This window comes from Puma concolor, chromosome C1 (genome assembly GCF_028749965.1).
Source record: "Puma concolor isolate L17-30 chromosome C1, mPumCon1.1.hap2, whole genome shotgun sequence".
Classification (NCBI taxonomy): Eukaryota; Metazoa; Chordata; class Mammalia; order Carnivora; family Felidae; genus Puma; species Puma concolor.
In genome coordinates this window covers 193,929,518-193,948,605 of record NC_141674.1, presented here as the reverse complement: position 1 = coordinate 193,948,605, position 19,088 = coordinate 193,929,518, and the positions used below count along the sequence as shown (strand labels likewise).

The window sequence follows — 19,088 nt, the reverse complement described above, 5'->3', positions numbered from 1 at the left end:
ACTTACTCTTTATTTCTCTCATAGTATCTGTCACAAGCTACAATATTCAGTTTATTTGTGTTCTTAATCATTACGGCTCCCCTGAGCTGAGATTTGCCTTGTATGCAACAGGGTGTCCATTCCAATTATTTACGGCTACCATCCCCAATCTCACCCACTGAAATAGAAATTCCCAGAGGACGGGGACCATGTCTATCTTATTAACCACTGTAAGCCCAGAGCTTAGCAAAATGTACCTAGCAGATTCTCAAAAAAATTTTTCAAGTAAACAAACAAATGAAATATTGAATAAATTAAGGCAGCAACAGCTACATAGAGGGATTACGTAACATCTTCTGAGTGCCGCTAGTCATTCGATGATGCAAAATTAAGTGTGAACCTGGTTCAAAAACACAAGCAAATTTCTCAAAATATTTCGATGAGAAAAAAAAAAAAAAAATCTCCAGGCCCTGAAACTGACCGCAGATGCGTAAGTGAGCGTGGCCAGGATCAGCAGACCTTCCTAGCTAACCGATAGATTCATGAGCCACTGAACTTTGGTCTGATCGTAGCAGTATTACAGCAACAGCTAATACTCTTTTAAAGTAATAAAAATTGATCACCAGCAAAACACACATGAAAATGAAAACGTGATTCGTCTTTATTGAAATAGGAAGTATCTTTGGTTAAATTATTTGATTCCTCCTTAACGATAGCCAAGCACCTTCGCTGCAACCACGTTCTCGTCACTGGGGCTGAGCCGGCGTGGGGGAGCATGCGCTCAGAGAAGAGACATGAAGGAGAATAGCAGGCCCAGCACCACGGCGGAAGATGCTGCCTTTCCAGCACTGTCCGCGCCCCAGTATTTCTCAGAGACGTCATCCAGGACCGAGAGTATAGCTGCCATGCTCTCCTCGCAGGTGGCCTGAATCTGAGCTTCTGGCAGAACAAATCCGTATGTACCATTGTCCCGCAGCTCAAACGTGTATGCGAAGGGGATCCCGATGTCCCGAGCCCAGTCTCTTGAAGACCCGGATGTGGCATCTACAAACAAAAGCATGAAGGCAGAGGTAGAAGTTATACTGGGAAAGGACACGTCTCCATGGCCATTTCAGGGAGGAAAGGCTCGGTGCAGGAAAATGAGTAGACTTTTTCACAGTAAGGATTCATGGGTAGTTGTCTTCTCCCTCTCGTTGAAACGAAGCCCCCGTAGGGCAGGAATTACGTCGTGTCTAACTTCTCTGTTCCCTCTCGCCCGTCTCCCAGAGTACCTCGCATCATGCCCGGCACATAGCAGAGGACTAGTTAAGCTTCTCCGCGGAATCAGAAACTAGGAAAACCCAGCATTACATGGCAAGTGAACTGACATATAAAGGAACTGAAGCAAAATGAGCAACAGGGAAAATATTATGCAAATATCATCCAGGTGGTCCTCAGGTGGGTGGGAGATGTGGTGGCTGAGGATGGGGAAAAGCAGTGCATTGTCCTTTTAACGAAATTTTTTATTGTCTTCGATCTTTTCTCCGAGCCCCACCTGCTTTGCTTTCTCAGCCTGATAGGTCCTCTGAGAACTGAATCAACTGACCAAGGGTCACTGGAAAATGTCCTTCCTGTTAACTCCTGTACCTTCTCACTTGCCAGCTCTTTTTAACTGAAGCCAGAGGGAGTTCTGGTATGCGCCAGTGTATTAATTTTTTTTTCTTTTAGCTCACACCTTATCCCTAGAGAGCATAATTCTAGATTGGTACAGATTCCCTTTTATCCTCAGTCATTTTGATTTGTACAACTTCCTGTTGACCTCTGGAGCTCTTCCGTCCTTCTCCTGCCCATCCCACTCCCCAAAGTCCACTGGTTTCTTTTGTTCCTTAGATACTATTGAAGAGGAGAAAAAAAAAGCTACTTACATAAAATATCTGCACTCGATCCAACTCTATAATTGGTTCCATGCTTTTCTTTCAATGCATTTGCTGCCTTCTGTCCAACTTGGATCTGTAGGTGGGAAATGCAGAGACAGATATCTGGTGTTAAAAATAAATCCAACAATCCAGAGGGTTTCATATTTTGTCCAAATCCTTTTCCAGAGTTCCAGACCATCTTCCTAACTTCCTATTGGACCTCTATACCTAGGTAGCCTGCTGGTACCTCTGACTCAAAACATTCACACCCAATTTCATCATTCCCCCACTAATAAAGCTATTCTGGTTTCCATATTTCTGATGCCCCATGCTCCTGCAAACACATGTAAAATCTTGCCCTCACCTTTGACTCTCCTTCTTTCAAATGGTTACCAAGTTGCATCTCCAGTGCCATCACCCTATTTCAGTCTCATTACCTCTGAAATGGACTATTGTCATCTTCTAGTAAGTTTCCCTTCCTTTCACCAATCCTTATCCTAACTGATCTCCTCTGGCTTCCAGGTGAACTTCTATAGAGTAGAACTATGATCATGATCTTGCTCAAAGGCCCTACACTTAGCTGCCCATTGAATTAAGCCCAAGCTTCTCAGTTTCATATTTGAGGTTGTAGGCTTATAGAATTTCAGAGCTGGAAGCAACACCCTTCCTCACACCTACCACCATGTTACCTGACTACACGGGAAATCCGTCAGAACCGGATGATTTCTAATGTTTCAACCTTGCTCTCTGCAGACCCTTTTCTGAGATCAGAGCCACCAATACTGAGAGATCAAGTGCATTGGCTATGTTTAGTAGCCTTCTGATAAATCTCCTCACGTACCCTTTCAACAGTCTTCTCTAAGTATTCTCCACCCCTGACTCCCTGTTTCCCCTTAGATTCTACACAAACACCACCCAAATCCTCCTACCACTCCCTGCCTAGACTGGGATCTACCTTGGCTTTCTTTACCTCTTAGGGCAGCCTGACTGCTCTTGCAGATGCGTCAGTTCCCCTGACTTCTGACTAGGGATGAGTCTAACTTTAAATCTTGTCTTTTCCTTCCTGGTCCTGTGTTGTCCAGCTGAACCCTAAGGTATGACAGAGTGGCGCTTGGGTAGAGTAGGGATAGGCACAATGAAATTCAAAAGGAAGAGTAAAAAAGGTAGTAAGTCGTGGTGGGTCACATACAGCAGTTGAGAGCAGCATCCTCAGGGTATTTGGGACTTTCTGTGTGTGGTGAAAATAGAAGAAAAAAACATTCAACTGAACATATGTATTTAAGATTTTCGCCTCTTTACTCAATACTGAGAATTCCGTCTTGGGCCATTCACCTTCTCTCTCTCTTCCTGAAAAGAGATTCTACGTCTGGCTTCGTTCCTGGTCTCACATTGTCCAGCATTGGCATGATGGGTAGTAAGGGCTAAAGACGCACAAGAAATAAAGCTGGTTTTCATCATTAACACTGCAAAGGGGTATAAGAGTTGTCTGTAGAAGAAGAGAAAATGATAAGAAGGAGAAGAAAGTCAGAGAGGGGATTTCTGGGGAGAGAAATTCTGCTAAGGAAATAAAAATGAAAGGTGAAGAGAAAGGATCAGGGTAGTTGCTATCCGTAAGTGAAATGAACAGCCAGGGGAAACAATTTCTGTGATTTACCAACTACAGTTCCTTTCGAAGTTCTTTCAAAGTCCGGTAGAGACACAAATTGCTTTTAATTATTTGTCATTCCTACATGTCTCTGCATTTCTTTGAGTGAAACTACATGCTAACTGGTCCGTGTGGGCCTTAACTTGTATTTGGATTATATGGACCAGTTCCAGGCTACATTTTCCTTCCAAATGGCACTTGGATTTTTTTTTTCTTCTGCAGTTCACCCCAGATGATGATTTCCCTCTTCTGATTGCCAGCCATTACTTATTTTATCCTACGTAATTCCTTTCCCTCAAATCCTGGCTGTGAACTTCTGATTTTTTTTTTTCAATGATTCCATTAGCAATTCTAATGGGGAAGTCGATAGGAGTAGGAAGAATAACATAGAATAACATATAGGAGAAGTATACAATGGTGGCCCTAGCTTATAGACTTGGTCCTTTCCAAGAAGATAAAATAAAATGCGAAGATTCTGACTTCTATCTTTAGGGGTGGACCTCCTGATTATTCTTCCCTCTTCTTTTGACACTATACCCCAAGGCCATACAGAGCCAATTTCTCTGCTGCCTTCTTCTCAGCCTACAGGAACTTCAGTCAAAATAATAAAAATCCCTTTGCCAGTAGCACATAGTTTACATTTCTAAAGACCTCAAGCTTCCTTCATAACTCCTTCACTGGGCCCAGAGAATTTCCTATAGTCGTATACGCCCAGGCAGACACACAAAAAAAAGGTTGATGAAGGCCCTGGCATGTGTGTGGGGGGATGGAGCTTGGGATGGAATCTAGAAGTTGAGAAGGAAAGGGTTCAAATGAAAGAATGTCCGCATTTAAAACATTAGAATTTTTACAGCTATTCTAATTTCCAGAGCCATTTAGAACAGGCCTATATATAGTTATGTTTCCCCTACTTAGTGATTGCCAAGTTGTCTATCATGCAGTGTAATATTTATCATGATTTCTACAAATTTCTGGTTTTGTAAATATATGGAGATTAATTGCTAGTCTCTGGTAGTTGTAAATAGTACCCAAACTGGAAATCTCCTTAAACAGTTGGCTTGATTCCGTGCCTCTGTGCACTCTATCAAAGCTTACCCTTAGGTTCTTAACCCAAAACCACTGCTAGCTAGCTTCAACAAGGTTGACACAAGGTGGCAAAAATTTCACACTGTCTTTTTTAGAGATGATTGTTTATGCTAACTCTTCAGCTCCTGAGACTATAAGAGATACAGAATTGAAGCAACCTTTCTCAATTCAATGTCCCAGTTTCTGCCTGTCGTCCTAAAGTGTTCTCGGTAATTCCCACCTTGGAGTTACCGTCCAGCAGTGGTGATATCTGTGTGACAGGTCTCTCCTGCCCTCTTGCCTCTTCTAGCCTGTGGCCAGAGGGCTCTAACCAGAGAGCCAACAGCACAAGAACCTCTCACCTTTGCATACAAACCTTGCAAAATGGTCACCTAGTATCTGTTTTCCTGAGCCACAAAAGGAACAAAGTTCCCTAAAATTATACCGGGGTTACAGGCTGCTTTTTTATTTTGCTGGTGGAAGGCGTGTCCCATCAAAGATCTATAACGGCCTGTCTTTGGTGGTTCATTTGTGTTTGCCACAGATCCCTTTGGGCAGAAAGTAGACGTCTACAACAAATGCCACAGAAACTGGGATATAAAAAGGGTTCTGGGCATCTCAGCTGAAAGCCCTGTTTCTACAGTTTCCTTTGCTGAAGAAATGAGATTTCTAGAGCTCAGGGATAGGAAGAACTAGGACACAGTGGTCTGGGCATCTAAGTTGATAGGAGTTCCTAGAAGTTGCAAGCCGTTGAGAGCAGAGAGGCAGTATGAAATGACTAAATGAATGTAGCCTCTGGAGTCTGAAGACATGAGTTCCAGTCCGGACTCTACCAACCACTGTCTGGGTCCCGAGGCCTCTGTGATCGCAATAACAAGTGTTGATGAGCATGTGGGGCAATCGGAACCCTTGCACACTGTTGGCCGGAATAGAAAATGGTGCAGTCCCTATGGAAAACAGTATGTTCCTCATAAAATTAAAAATGATTCATCGATTCATCTGATGATTCATCGATTCCATGTCTGGTGGTATACCGCCAAAATTGAAAGTGGGATCTCAAAAGAATATCTTTGTATACCTATGTTCATAGAGGCATCGTCTGCAATAGCCCAAAGGTGGAAGCAATTCAAATATGCACTGATGTATAAAGAAAATGTGATACGTACACATGATGGAATACTAAGCCTTAAAAAGGAAGGGGATTCTGACATATGACACAACATGGATGACCCTTGAGGGCATTATGCTACAGGAAATGAGCCCGTCACAAAAAGACAGATATCACACGATCCTACTTGTAGGAGGTTATCTAGAGCGGTCAAGCTCCTAGAAAGTGAAAGCAGAATGGTGGTCGACTGGGAGCTGTTTTTAAGGGGTAGCGAGTGCCAATTATGCACGACAAAAGAGTTTTCTCGAGATTAGTTGCACAATAATGCGAATACACTTAACACTCCCGAACTGCCCGCTTAAAAATGGCGAATTTTAGGTCTTTCCAATTTTGTCATAATTAAAAATCGAAAAAAAAAAAATAATGCTTTACAAAAGATACCAAGCGTTCCAACAATTCTAAATGTCCTCTCCCTTTACTTTGTGTCTTTTGTCCTCGGGTTCCTGAAAGGGCAAAGACACCTGTCCTTTTCAGCACTTTTGCCCGGTGCTCGGGTAAACACAGCTTCAGAAGAGCCAGGTGAGACAAAGTGCAGTTTCCCTGCCCGGCTTGGGCCTCGTGGGCGCTCCCCCTTACAGACATTCCTAGGCAAATACTAGAAGCAGAGCTTAGAAGAAAATAAAGCATTGTGTTTAGCAGAGAAGAGAGCAGATATTATTTAGCCATGTTATTTTAGATATGCCATATTCCACTAACAGCTGGCAAGTTCTTTAAAGCACGGTTCAAAAGCTATAATTGCTGAACGGAGCTTCAAGAGAATTTACAGAAATGAAAGCACATTCCTGCAGATTATTAACATAATCGTCTCATTTATATTATAGACGAATACCTAAGATGTCTCCCAACTTGACACTTTGTGAAACAGGTAGTTAATTAATGTAGGTAAAGCAGCATTTAACCTGAAGCCTTCCCAGCAGGCGTCTGGCAAGGTGTAAAAAGCAGACGAAAGAAAATAAGGAAGAGCGGGGAGAACAAAAGCGGGGCTGGAGCCAAAATCTCGAAAATGGAAACCGAGGAAAGGGAGGCAGGGGTCCCATGGAGGCTTTTGTTAAGACTCCGCTGCTGTGGGCTTACCAGCTCCTCGTGGTTACTGGACTTATTTTTAGTGTAGCCATAAGGAGTGAGAATGAGCTGCCCAAAAGAGTGCATGGTCAGGAAGCACACGATGTTGTCCTTCTTGCTCTCTATAAAGCTGGAGACAGCTTTTGTCTCCGGTTCCGATACCGGTCCTGTCCCACAGAACGTTATATCTTGGCAGTTTCTAGATGCGCCGATGCCTGGAATATACGGGACACCACGGGAAGGTCAACATGATGCCAGTTGAGAACTGAGAACAAGGAGTCACCCTTGCTCAGGGCAACCCGTGGGTGGAATCAGGGTTTTTCCTGGCTTGCCGAAGTTAGTTCCGGTTAAATTCGCGAACGAGGAGGGTCACTCAAGGAGGAACTCAGAAAGGCGGGACGGCTGGCGTTCAGACTTAGAGACAAACTCCACGCTTCCATGGGCTGCGGAAGGCGATGCAAAATGAAATGGCATTCCTTTTACTTAAATCTGTGCGGGGCCCTGAAACAGACGTTTGGGAACCAGTTCGTGGGTTCCTAGGTCAGGCTCTGCCATAGCCTTATTGGCCTAAGTCTCTTTCACTGACTTTCTGGCTTCCGTATCATGAGAGTTATTTTGCAAGGACGCAGTAGCCTGTTCTCACTGATAGTATAAGGACCATCAGCCGCACACCTTGTCCGCACTGGGCACTGTGGTTGGCTCCTCCTCTGTGGAAACTGATCAAATCTCCACAACAATCTACCGATTGGATGGTATGACTACGGGCCACATTTTATTATTTTATTTTATTTTATTTTATTTTATTTTATTTTATTTTAGCTTAGTTTAGTTTAGCTTAATTTAGCTTAGTTTAGTTTAATTAATTAATGAATTTATTTTGAGAGAGAGAGAGGAGGGGGGGCAGAGAGAGAGAAGGAGAGAATCTTAAGCAGGCTCCACGCTGTCAGTGCAGAGCTCGACTTGGGGGTTTTGCATCTCAGGAGCCATGAGACCATGACCTGAGCCGAAATCAAGAGTTGGATGCTTAACCAACGGAGCCACCCGGGCACCCCCCCCCCCCAGGCCGCATGTTAAATAAGAGAAAACTAAAGCAGAGAAAGATGAAGCAATTTTTCCAACACCATACAGCTGTCAAGTCTGAATTTTAACCCTTATCATCTGGTTTTTAACCAGACTGAACTATTTTTTTTACCTCTTTATTTGCTTCGGATTCCTTGGGCATGTTGAGATTCAGAAACATGAAAATGCTTTAAGAAAGAAATGTTGGCCTTATTTACTTCTGCCTCCCTGCTATAAAAATAATCTGCATGGATAATTCTCTGACTTTTTTTTCTTTATGATAATTCGTATATTTAAAAATAAGGTGTGGGGCACCTGGGTGGCTCAGTTGGCTAAGTGTCCGACTCTTGATTTCAGCTCAGGTCATGATCCCATGGTTCATGAGAAAAACCCAGCATTGGGCTCCATGTTAATAGTGTGTAGCCTATTTGGGATTCTCTCTCTCTCTCTCTCTCTCTCTCTCTCTCTCTCTCTTTCCCCCCTTTCTCTCTCTCTCTCTTTCCCTCTCTCAAAATAAATAAACTTAAAAAAAAAGAATTGAAGTTTTAAAAAGTAAGTAAAAATAAGGTGATAGATTTCAAACATATTCACTTTGATCTAGGTTTTCTTTGCCCTTGTTTACCCCATCCCACTTGATGAGAGTCCTACATTTGAGTGTTGCTGGTTCTTACTATATAGATGTCATTCCTTAGAACAAAAACACTGGTCAAGAAGTCCAGAGAGTTGTGCAAAATTAGCTGTCTACTTTTGTAAATTATATCTCTAGTAGTTCACCTCGGTCCTAGCTTCTCCTCTCTGTTTTTTGTTCAGCAGGTCACCTACTAAACATGTACTTACTGCACCACGATACATTGAAATTTCGATTGAGATCTGTCCCAAAACATGTGCCATTATTGTGGGGTGAACGGGATTTCCTCCAAAGCCGATCCTGTAACAGAGGAACACAGAAATGCTGCTGTTCTAAGGTCTCATAAATCACAGTGTTGGTAATGATTGGGTGGCTCTCAAACATAAAAATATTCTCTAGGATTGTCTGGAAAAACTTGCCTTTAACATAATGAAGCTTGTGCATGTAATTTTTAGTCTCACATAGGGGCCAGCAACCCCCAATAACAGAAACATGTGTACAATCCAAGCGTACCTACATGTAAACCATCAAATTGGAGGGAGTATGGCCTTTTCCTCATGAGCAGATGAGCAGTGCCTGGTGGACGTGATCTGCTTAATCAGGGATAGCTTCAGAGAGTCATTTTTTATGTCCGAGTGATACAGGATGAAAGGTAAATAGCTTGGCAGATGGAAAAGGGCTGTTCCAGGTGTATCAGTGATGGTCTCTGCATATTTCTGGAAGCAAAAGACTGATGAGCAGAGATGAAGATAAAGACAAGTTTCTCCAGACAAGCTCAGAGGAAAGAATTTGATTCACACCCACGCCGAAAGCCTATTGCAGAGAAAGGGGTCCCAGGAACAGCTTTTGGAGGAGCAAAGGGAGAGAGGGAGGAATGGATACTCTTTAGAAACAGGGCTTCTTGTTTGTGGAGTGATATGCTTTAGTGAGATTTTAAAGAGGAAGCTTTCTACTAACTAAAAACCTTACAAGATATTGGTTCCCTGTGTGAATGATCACAATGAAAAATGAAAGTTGGGTTAGAGTTTATATATCATTTGTGCCCCTCATGCTTCAAAACTAGGTGGATACTAGGCAGCATATGAATCTTACACCAATCTGGCAAGCAAGCCCCAAACTTTAAGGAGGTGGAGTTGGAGTTGGAGAAACTCCAACTGGAAAACTGGGGATACGTTAAAAACAAACAAACATAAAAATATGTGTTGGATTTCAACTGTAAAAAGACCTCAGCTCTCTCAATCCTAAACTTGATGTAGATTGTTGGCTTAACATTATTGAGTTGATTTTTATTCCAAATGGGGTTTCTTTCTTTCCATGGCCACAAAACATGTTGGTCGCTCCAACGACTAAGGTCAGAAAAATGAACCTGAGTCAAGATCTAGTTCGTGAACTCATTCCAGAACCAGACTCGACATACTCACAGTTGTCCAAGTGTAGATATAACCATCTATGTTCAGAACGGGAAGCACGTAAAAGTCCAGGTTTCTAAGCAACTTTTTTATCCTTGAGTCGTCTTTATAGTTTTGTAGAATCTGAAAATTTAAGAGAGAAACATTTGGAATGCTCCTGGGAAGAGATATTTTCTTTCAATTTTCTAACAATTTCAACTTAATTACAAGAGGTGATTGCATATGGAACTTCTACCCTTCTACCCTCCAGCCTGCCTCAGTTGTCCTGTTTGTTATGGTAGTGGTTCTCAAGCTTCATTGTGCATCAGAATCATCTGGAGGGCTTGTTAAAATATACACATCCAGGCTCTCTTCCCTCATTTCCATCCCCTACCCCTAATTCCCTAGGTCTAATGTGGTAAGAATTTGCATTTCTAACAAGTTCCCAGTTATGTTGATGCTGTTGATCCAGAAACCGCACTTTGAGAACTACTCTTTGTAGGTATCTCTCTGTTGGTTTCTCAAGACTTATAGGGTCCAGCTAATAGGTAACAATTCACTGAGCAAGGTATTTTCCACATGCTAAATCTCTCCATCCATACAACAGACCCCCTGAAGAAGCCACTCCATGCTCCTTCTGCTGGTGAAAAAGTAGGGATCCTAGTGTTAGAAAAATTGCCCAAAATTATTTGAAAAAGATAGCACCAGGCTTTACTCATCTCTGACTTCCAAGGTGTATTGTCATATACATTTAGGTATGTTAACCTTCCAGTAAAAATTATTTGGGATCCACTAAAAAGAGATCAGAATACCTAACCCAGTTTTCAGTAAAGCTACTTATACATTCCATGTTCCTCGGGGTGAAGGAGTAATTCATGCCTACATGGGAAAGAAGCATGCTTTCTAAATAGCTGTTGTGACAGGTATTTTGTTGGGTGGTTAACCATTATAAGAAAACTAAAGAGGGACACCTGGGTAGTTCAGTCATTTGAGCGGCCAACTTCAGCTCAGGTCATGATCTCATAGTTTGTGAGTTTAAGACCTGTGTCTGGCTCTGTGATGACAACTCAGAGCCTGGAGCCTGCTTTGGATTCTGTGTCTCCCTCTCTCTCTGCCCCTCCCCCCTCTCAAAAATAAATAAGCATAAAAATAGAAAAGGACCGAAAAGGAAGCTAAAGACACTTACTTCTTTCACAAACCATTGGCAAAAAGCTGGGGCAATCCATTCCCTGGCATGAATTCCACAGTCCATCCAAATGATCTTCTTGGGATTATTGGATGGTTGGCTGATCTGGAGGGACATTCATGCTCTGTTACCAAACAATTGCTTATAATCATAAGCCACTGTGCAAAGTTATCAGGGTTTGTTTATTCCCCCACAGGTCCCTTTCGTCCTCAACTCTGTGGTTCCAAGCACGAGGCAGGGATGATGGCAGAGACATTTACCAATATGACCCTTTCCATGGCTGCCCTTGCTCTCCTGCTAGGTACCTTGGCTGCTATTCTTAGGACCATATTCTGACTCCCCATGTCCCCCACCCAAAGCCTGGCCTTCCCTTCACCCCTATTTCCTAATTATAAATAAAGGCAGAAACCCCCAAGTTATAAACCAGGAGACCAAGTCTTTATAAACCTTATAAAGGCTTACCACATAGGATTCACTCAGAGTGGTAAAGTACCTACAAGAGGTAAGGTTCAAGTAGTTAAAAATGAATCCGGGTCTTCATTTAAACTTCTTGGAACTGTTGGGGTGCCTGGGTGGCTCAGTCGGTTAAGCACCCGACTTCGGCTCAGGTCATGATCTCATGGTCAGTGAGTTCGAGCCCCGTGTCGGACTCTGTGCTGACAGCTTGGAGCCTGCTTCAGATTCTGTGTCTCCCTCTCTCTCTGACCCTCCCCCATTCATGCTCTGTCTCTCTCTGTCTCAAAAATAAATACTTTAAAAAATGTTTTTAACTTCTTGAAACTGTGAATGGATCCAAATACATAACCTCCTGCAATATCTACTAAATTCATTAACTTCCCCTATTCCTTAGAGACTCTTCCAATCCCAGTCAACCAAATCTTCTTTCCTTTCTCCCTGTGCCATTCTTGAACATCAGTTCAGCCTTACTCCAGTAAGAAAGATCCCCTCCTCTTTCAGAGGGGTGGGGTGAGTGGGGATTAACCTGGCAAGTGTGGATTCCCTTTGATGGAAAAGAGGTTGTGAACACTCCCAAGTTTGTAACAGTCATATCTGTTTTGAATGTAAATGGCCTAGACTCTAGTCATTGAAAGCCTTTGGAAGAGGTTGATCAAGACTCTCCCTCTTTATCAATGAGAAATTTACAAATTGAGATAAATACAAGACTGGATTCATCATATTCAAGGAACCTTTTCCCTCTAACCTCACCCATTTTCAAAACTGCCAGCATATTTCCTAATCCACCTTTTATCTTAACTCTCTTTTATAATTACCCCTTTTATGAGTGCGTGTATTTGGTGATTAGTTTCTTTTTATTGCTTCCTTATTCTTTAAAATATGCCCCAGGCAGAGGATATTTACACATCTTTTTTGGCTGACTTAGCTCAGAGTTTGATGGCCTATTGAAAATCAGGTAGGTAGTGAAAGAACCAATCATTCACTCGATTCCTGAGTAAATTCTATTTCAGAGCCAATACAACTTATTTTTTTGTAGTTATAGATAACTCTCAAATTTGGGAATGTGCTTTGTAAATTAATATGTCTACAATAAGTGGTAATAGGGCAGTGAACCAAGGAATTAAGGTAATTCTCAGCCTTCTCACTCACCTTCAAATAATACATGGGCCGGGTCTCATAGGTCATTCCCAAGAAATGCTGTGTTACGACTTCTGCATACTTCTCACTTATCTGGATCATCCACTGATAGATCTGAAACAGTCAGGAAGGACTGCGGATATCAATAAGAAAATCGTTTGCTTGCCTCTAATTAAGATAACTGCTTCTCTCATTAAGAAACTGAACTCTGGACTATTTGTTCTACATTACAACGACTGTGTGCTAAACAAACTACAAGACTCAACCAATAAACTACCACTGACTGCCTCCCATTTTCTTTAAAGATCTACTCTGCCACCCAATCTTAGAACACCTTATTGAACTTTACAAATAAATTATTGAGAATTCATAGTTTCAATAATCCACTGATAACAGGGAATATCAGAACATCATACTGGGGCAACTGGGTGGGGTGGCTCAGCCAGTTAAGCAACTGACTTCGGCTCAGGTCGTGATCTCACAGTTCATGGGTTTGAGCTCTGTGTTGCGCTCTGTGCTGTCAGCTCAGAACCTGGAGCCTGCTTCAGATTCTGTGTCTCCCTCTCTCTGCCCCTCACCCACTCATACTCTGTCTTTCTCTCTCTCTCAAAGACGAATAAACATTTAAAAAAATTTTAAAGAAACATCGTACAATAACACGTCCTTCAAATGGTCACACACCTCTAGGCTTCCATGTGGTACCCAATCATGCCAGAAGTTTCAGTCAGGCTTTTGGGGGATCTTTTTGGATCCCAGCAATATCCTTTGCTAATGCCCATGGATCCAAGATTAGAGAGGAGCTGGATATGCCCTTTACAGAACATGCCAATAGAAGTTCCTCAATCAATCCCAAATCAATCATTTTGATTCATGTGAGGAGACCTGAATGGATGTTGATTTAATTAAAAGTCTTATATCATGCTTGGAAAAGCAGGGTCTTATACCTTCACCTGTATGTCAGTACTATGGGATTCTATAATGGTGAATGGAATAAGGGAATTCGTAAACATAAAATATATTAGGATAGCCATTATCCTATTGAGTGTGGGACAGTCTCACACTCAATATCTGTATAGTTGAAACATCTCTTCCATAAGAGTTATGGTAAATAGCAATAATTACTTTGGGATAACAAATATTCTATTCAAAGAATTTGTATCTCGATTGAGATACATGGAATATCTGTAGATAAAATTCGTTATTATAACACTAGTAATAGGTCAGTGGGGTTTTTTCAACTCAGTTCTGTTAACTGAAGAGAGCAACAGCTTATCACGTGGGTATTGTGCATGCTTCTTGATGGCATTGAGTCAGATGAAGGTGTCTTAAGCCGTGGGAGGGCTACAAATAACAGCACAGCAGCAGCAATTATGTCTTTATTGTTTAATTTTTTTAATGTTTATTTATTTTTGAGAAAGAGAGAGACAGAGTGTGAGTGGGGGAGGGACAGAGAGAGAGACACAGGATCCGAAGCAGACTCTAGGCTCTGAGCTGTCTGCACACAGCCCGATGTGGGGCTCGAACCCATGAACTCTGAGATCATGACTTGAGCTGAAGTCAGACACTTAACCGACTGAGCCACCCAGCCGCCCCCTCTTCATCGTTTAATCAGATGTAGTGCAGTGTATTCCATTCACTCTCACAGAAAAGCTGCAAGATAGGTACTGATTTCCTGTTTCGCAGACGAGGAAACTGAGGATCAAGGAGGTTAAATGTTTCGGTCAAGGTCACAGAGCAAGTGGCCAAGGCAGGTGTGACCTTTCCTGATACCAGAGCATAATCTTTCCAGGGGCCTTACTGTGCCTTCTTCAAATTTTTAGAATCTTTACTGCTTGAGGGTGATTGTTACAGAAGAATGTGTAAATTTGTTCCTGCATTCTTTGAAAAAAAATTCTGGAAATTATTAATAGACCCCCCCAAATGCGGAGAGAATTAATGATAAAGCCTATTTGGAAAGCCACTTGGGCATTTATATAAAAATTTAGATGTGCTTATCCTTTAACCCAGAGATTCTATTTCTAGAAAACTTATACTTCGAAAAAAGCTTGGCATAAAGTCACAAATATGTCTATAGAGTAGCTAATTCTTTCCTGTATCCAGTTTCAAAAACAACAACATCTTAGTAGCAATACAAATATTTCTTTAAAAAAATTTTCCCTGTGTCCTTGCTCACCTCCTCCATGGGGTGATATCTGGTATAGGAATAGGCGTCCAGGCCTCTCCTCTGGCTCACTGTCTCTTCCACAACCTCTCGTCTGTGTTGTGCTAGGAATCTGCAGAAGAAAGCCAGACTGAAAGCAGGGAAGAAACTCGGATGTCCTGAACAGTGAAAAGCTGATAAAAAGGTGGTCAGAAGCGATGTGAACAGGATTTGGAGGAGAGAAATTCAATGTTAGCGTCTTCTCGCTGTGACTTACTGACTCTGAGACCTTGGGCAACAATTGAGTCTCTCCAAACTGTAGTTTCTTCATCAGTTGAGTGAGGGGAGGACAGCCACTCCAATCTTGCAAGGAAGCTGAGATAATTCAGTGAGATGTTGTAGACTAACATACTTTTAAATTTGTAAAAGAAGTAACAGCTATGATTTATTGAACTGAAACTTATCATGAGACACTCAAGCAATTTTTTAATTTTTTTAATGTTTATTTTATTTCTGAGAGAGAGAGAGAGACGGCAGCAGGGGAGGGGCAGAGAGAGAGGGGAGACACAGAATCCGAAGGTTCTGAGCTGTCAGCACAGAGCCCGACACGGGGTTCGAACTCACGAACCGTGAGATCATGACCTGAGCCAAAGTCGGGCGCTTAACAGACTGAGTCACCCAGGGAGACACTCAAGCAATTTAAATCTCCTTCACTTCTCTTGACCACTCTGGGATAGGTACTCATAGTATCCCCATTTCAGAGATGAAGAAATTGAGTCACAGGGAAAGTGTTGGGATTGACGATAACTAAACAGCCTGATTGAAGAGCCTGCAGTATTCTTTAAACTATTTTTAAAATGTTTTTGAAGTATGATTAACATACAGTGTTACATTAGTTTCTGTTATACAATATGGTGATTCAACAATTCTATACATTTCTCAGTACCTATCATGATAAGTGCACTCGTAATCCCTTTACCTATTTCACCCTTATCCCCATTCACCTCCCCTCTGGCAGCCATCAGTTTGTTCTTTGAATTTAATAGTTTGGTTTTTCTGTTCGTCTCTTTTTTTCTTTGTTCGTTTGATTTGTTTCTTAAATTCTACATATGAGTGAAATCACGTGGTATTTGTCTTTCTCTGTCTGACTTATTTCATTTAGCATTATGCCCTCTAGGTTCATCCAGGTTGTTGCACACAGTAAGATCTCATTCTTTTTTACGGCTGAGGACTATTCAACACATGTATTATAATAGGAGAAGATAGGCTAAAACAGGCAGAGAGGAAAGGATTAGGATCTGAGTTCACGGGGGGGGGGGGGGGGGGGGGGGGGGGGGGGACACATATTTTGCAACAATGCTGGGAGTGTCTGACCACAGCAAACCCCCTCAAGGCTTAAGGCTCCTCTTAAGAATGTAACAGATCCCCCCCCCCCACCTCTGATTTCCCTCAGGAATTTGACAAAAGACCTAGGTTCTGCCAGAAACACCCCTCATACAATGGAAACTAGCCAATCAGGGACGGAGAACTCAGCACCTAGCCAACAGGGGTAGAACATGAGAAGGAACAAGGGAGAAGTGAAGGGGAGGGGGAGGGCCGACCAGAACCTTATAAAACAAGGACCCTTGCCTATAGTCCTGGGGCATTCACTTCTGAATGTCCCTTCTCTGTAAAGAGAGCTTTCCTGCTATTCTTCCTTTCTAATCTTATACTCTGATAAACTTTTGCCTGCTGATCATTTTGTGTCCACCTCTTCATTCTTTAAAGTGGCAAGACAACAAATCCCGGGTATTGTGGTAAAAAAAAATCCTCCAACAGTATTGTATATTTATAATACTCCATTATATAGATACATATATAATGTGTGCATATATATATATACACACACACATACACACACACACACACACACATATATATATCCACCACCAGCCCCCCCACACACATATCAGTAACCCACATCAGAGTGGAACATTTGTTATATTCAATGAACCAACATCAACAGACACATCTTTATTTTTCAGAGTCCATAGTTTACATTAGGGTTTACCCTTGGTGTTATACATTCTATGGATTTAAACAAATGTATGATGAACTGTATCCACCATTGTAGTATCATAGAGTAGAGTCTTACTGTCCTAAAAATCCTCTGTGCTCTGTTAATCCCTGTCCCCCATCCCCCAACCACTGACAAACATTGATATTTTTACTGTCTTCATTGTTTTGCCCTTTCCAGAATGTCACAGAACTGGAATTACACAGGGTGTAGCCTTTCAGACCGACTTCTTTCGCTTAGTAACATGCATTTAACTTACCACCATGTCTGTTCATGGCTTGATAGCTCATTTCTTTTTAGAGTTGTCTCACATTTCATTGTCTGGAATTACCACGGTTCATTTATCCATTCACCTACCAAAGGACATCTTAATTGCTTAACTGGCAATCATGAACAAAAATATCACAAACATCTGTGTGCAGGGCTTTGTGTGGACATAATTGCCAATTCATGTGGGTAAATCCCAAGACACATGATTACTGGGTCATATGGTTAAGAGTATGTTTAGTTCTGTAAGAAATTACCAAATTGTCTTCCAAAGTGGCTATACCATCCTGTGTTTCCACCAGCAATCTCTGAGAGTTCCTGTTGCTCTACCTTCTTCACCAACATTCGGTGTTGTCACTGTTCAGGATTTCGCCCATTCTAAGTATGTAGTGGTATCTCATTGTTTTCACTTGCGGTTCCCCAATAACATGATGTTGAGCATCTTTTTGTACCCTCACTTGCCATCAGTAGATCTTCTTTGGTGAGGTATATGTTCTGGTCTTTGGCACATTTTTAACTTAGGTTTTTAATTTTCTTATTGCTGTTTTAAGAGTTCTTAGTATATTTTTAAATAACAGTCCTTCATCAGACGCATGTTTTGCAAATATTTTCCCCCAGTTTATGGCTTGTCTTATTCTCCTGACATTGTCTTTTGCAGAGTAGAGTTTTTTAATTTTAATGAAATCCAAGCTATCAATTATTTCTTTCATTAATTGTGCTTTTGGTGTTGTATTTAAAGTCTTGCATTATCTTCTAGAAGTTTTATGGTTTTGCATTCTACATTTAGGTCTGTTAATCCAATTTGAGTTCATTTTTATGAAGGGTGTAAGGTCTATGTCTAGATTCACTTTTTGTTGTTTGGCATGTAGATACCCACTTGTTCCAGTACCATCTGTTGAAAAGAGTATTTTGCTCTATTGTGTTATCTTTGTTCTTTTGTCAAAGATCAATTAATTATATTTACGTGGGTCTATTTCCGGGCTTTCTATTCTGTTCCAGTGATCTATTTGTCTCTTCTTTTCATCGATACCACACTGTTCTCATTACTGTAACTTTATCATAAGTCTTGAAGTCAGGTAGTTTCAGTCCTGCAACTTTGTTTTTCTTCAATATTGCGTTGGCTATTCTGAGTCATTTGTCCCTCCATATAAACTCTAGAATCAGTTGGCCAATATCCACAAAATGACCTTCCGGGATTCTTATTGAGATTTCATTGAATCTATAGATCAACTTGGGAAGAATTGACAATAGTGAGCCTTCCTATCTATTAATAGGGAACATCTCCCCATTTATTTGGTTCTTCTTTGATACCTTCCACTAGAGTTTTATGGCTTTTCTGATATAGATCTTGTGCATATTTTTTTAGGCTTATACCTAAGTATCTTATTTTGGGAGGTGATAATACAAATGATAATATGCTTTTATTTTCAAATCTCTCTTATTCTTTGCTGTTATATACAAAAGCAATTGACTTTTGTACATCAACCTTGTGCCTTACAACCTTGCTTAATTGCTTCTTAATTCCAGGATGGGTTTTTTGTCAGTTCTTTCAGATTGTCTACATGGGTGATCATGTCATCTGTGCACATAGTTTTCTTTCTTCCTTCCCAGTCTGTATACCTTTTATCTCCATTACCTGTCTGATGGTATTAGCTAAAACTTCCAGTGCAACGTTCTAAAGTAGTTGTGAGAGTGGACATCCTTGCCTTGTTTCTAATCTAAGCGGAATGTTTCTAGTTTTTCACCGTGAAGTATGATGTTAGCTGTAGATTTTTTTGTTGCTACTCTTTACGATGTAAAGGAAGTTCCCCTCTATTCCTAGTTTACTGAGTTTTTATCAGGAATGGGTGCCGGTGTTTGTCAAATGCCTTTTCTGTATCTATTGATTCTGCATCATATGAGTTTTTATTTCTTTGCCTATTGGTGTGATGGATTTGCATTAGTTGATTATCAAACA

At 41.4% G+C, this 19,088-nt stretch overlaps 1 protein-coding gene across 1 annotated transcript in view; it reads right to left on the bottom strand.

The window, feature by feature from the left end:
* Positions 1–760: 760 nt before the first annotated feature.
* The window catches only part of CPO (carboxypeptidase O), a 108,038-nt gene continuing 89,710 nt past the window's right edge, over positions 761–19,088 (bottom strand). Inside the window, exons 5-12 of the mRNA XM_086715224.1 lie at positions 14,842–14,941; positions 12,681–12,782; positions 11,076–11,180; positions 9,923–10,033; positions 8,711–8,801; positions 6,827–7,029; positions 1,884–1,968; positions 761–1,023 (exon numbers count right to left, since the gene is read on the bottom strand). Of these exons, the coding sequence (XP_086571350.1) occupies positions 761–1,023; positions 1,884–1,968; positions 6,827–7,029; positions 8,711–8,801; positions 9,923–10,033; positions 11,076–11,180; positions 12,681–12,782; positions 14,842–14,941 (1,060 nt within the window). The remainder of the gene's footprint in view (positions 1,024–1,883; positions 1,969–6,826; positions 7,030–8,710; positions 8,802–9,922; positions 10,034–11,075; positions 11,181–12,680; positions 12,783–14,841; positions 14,942–19,088) is intronic.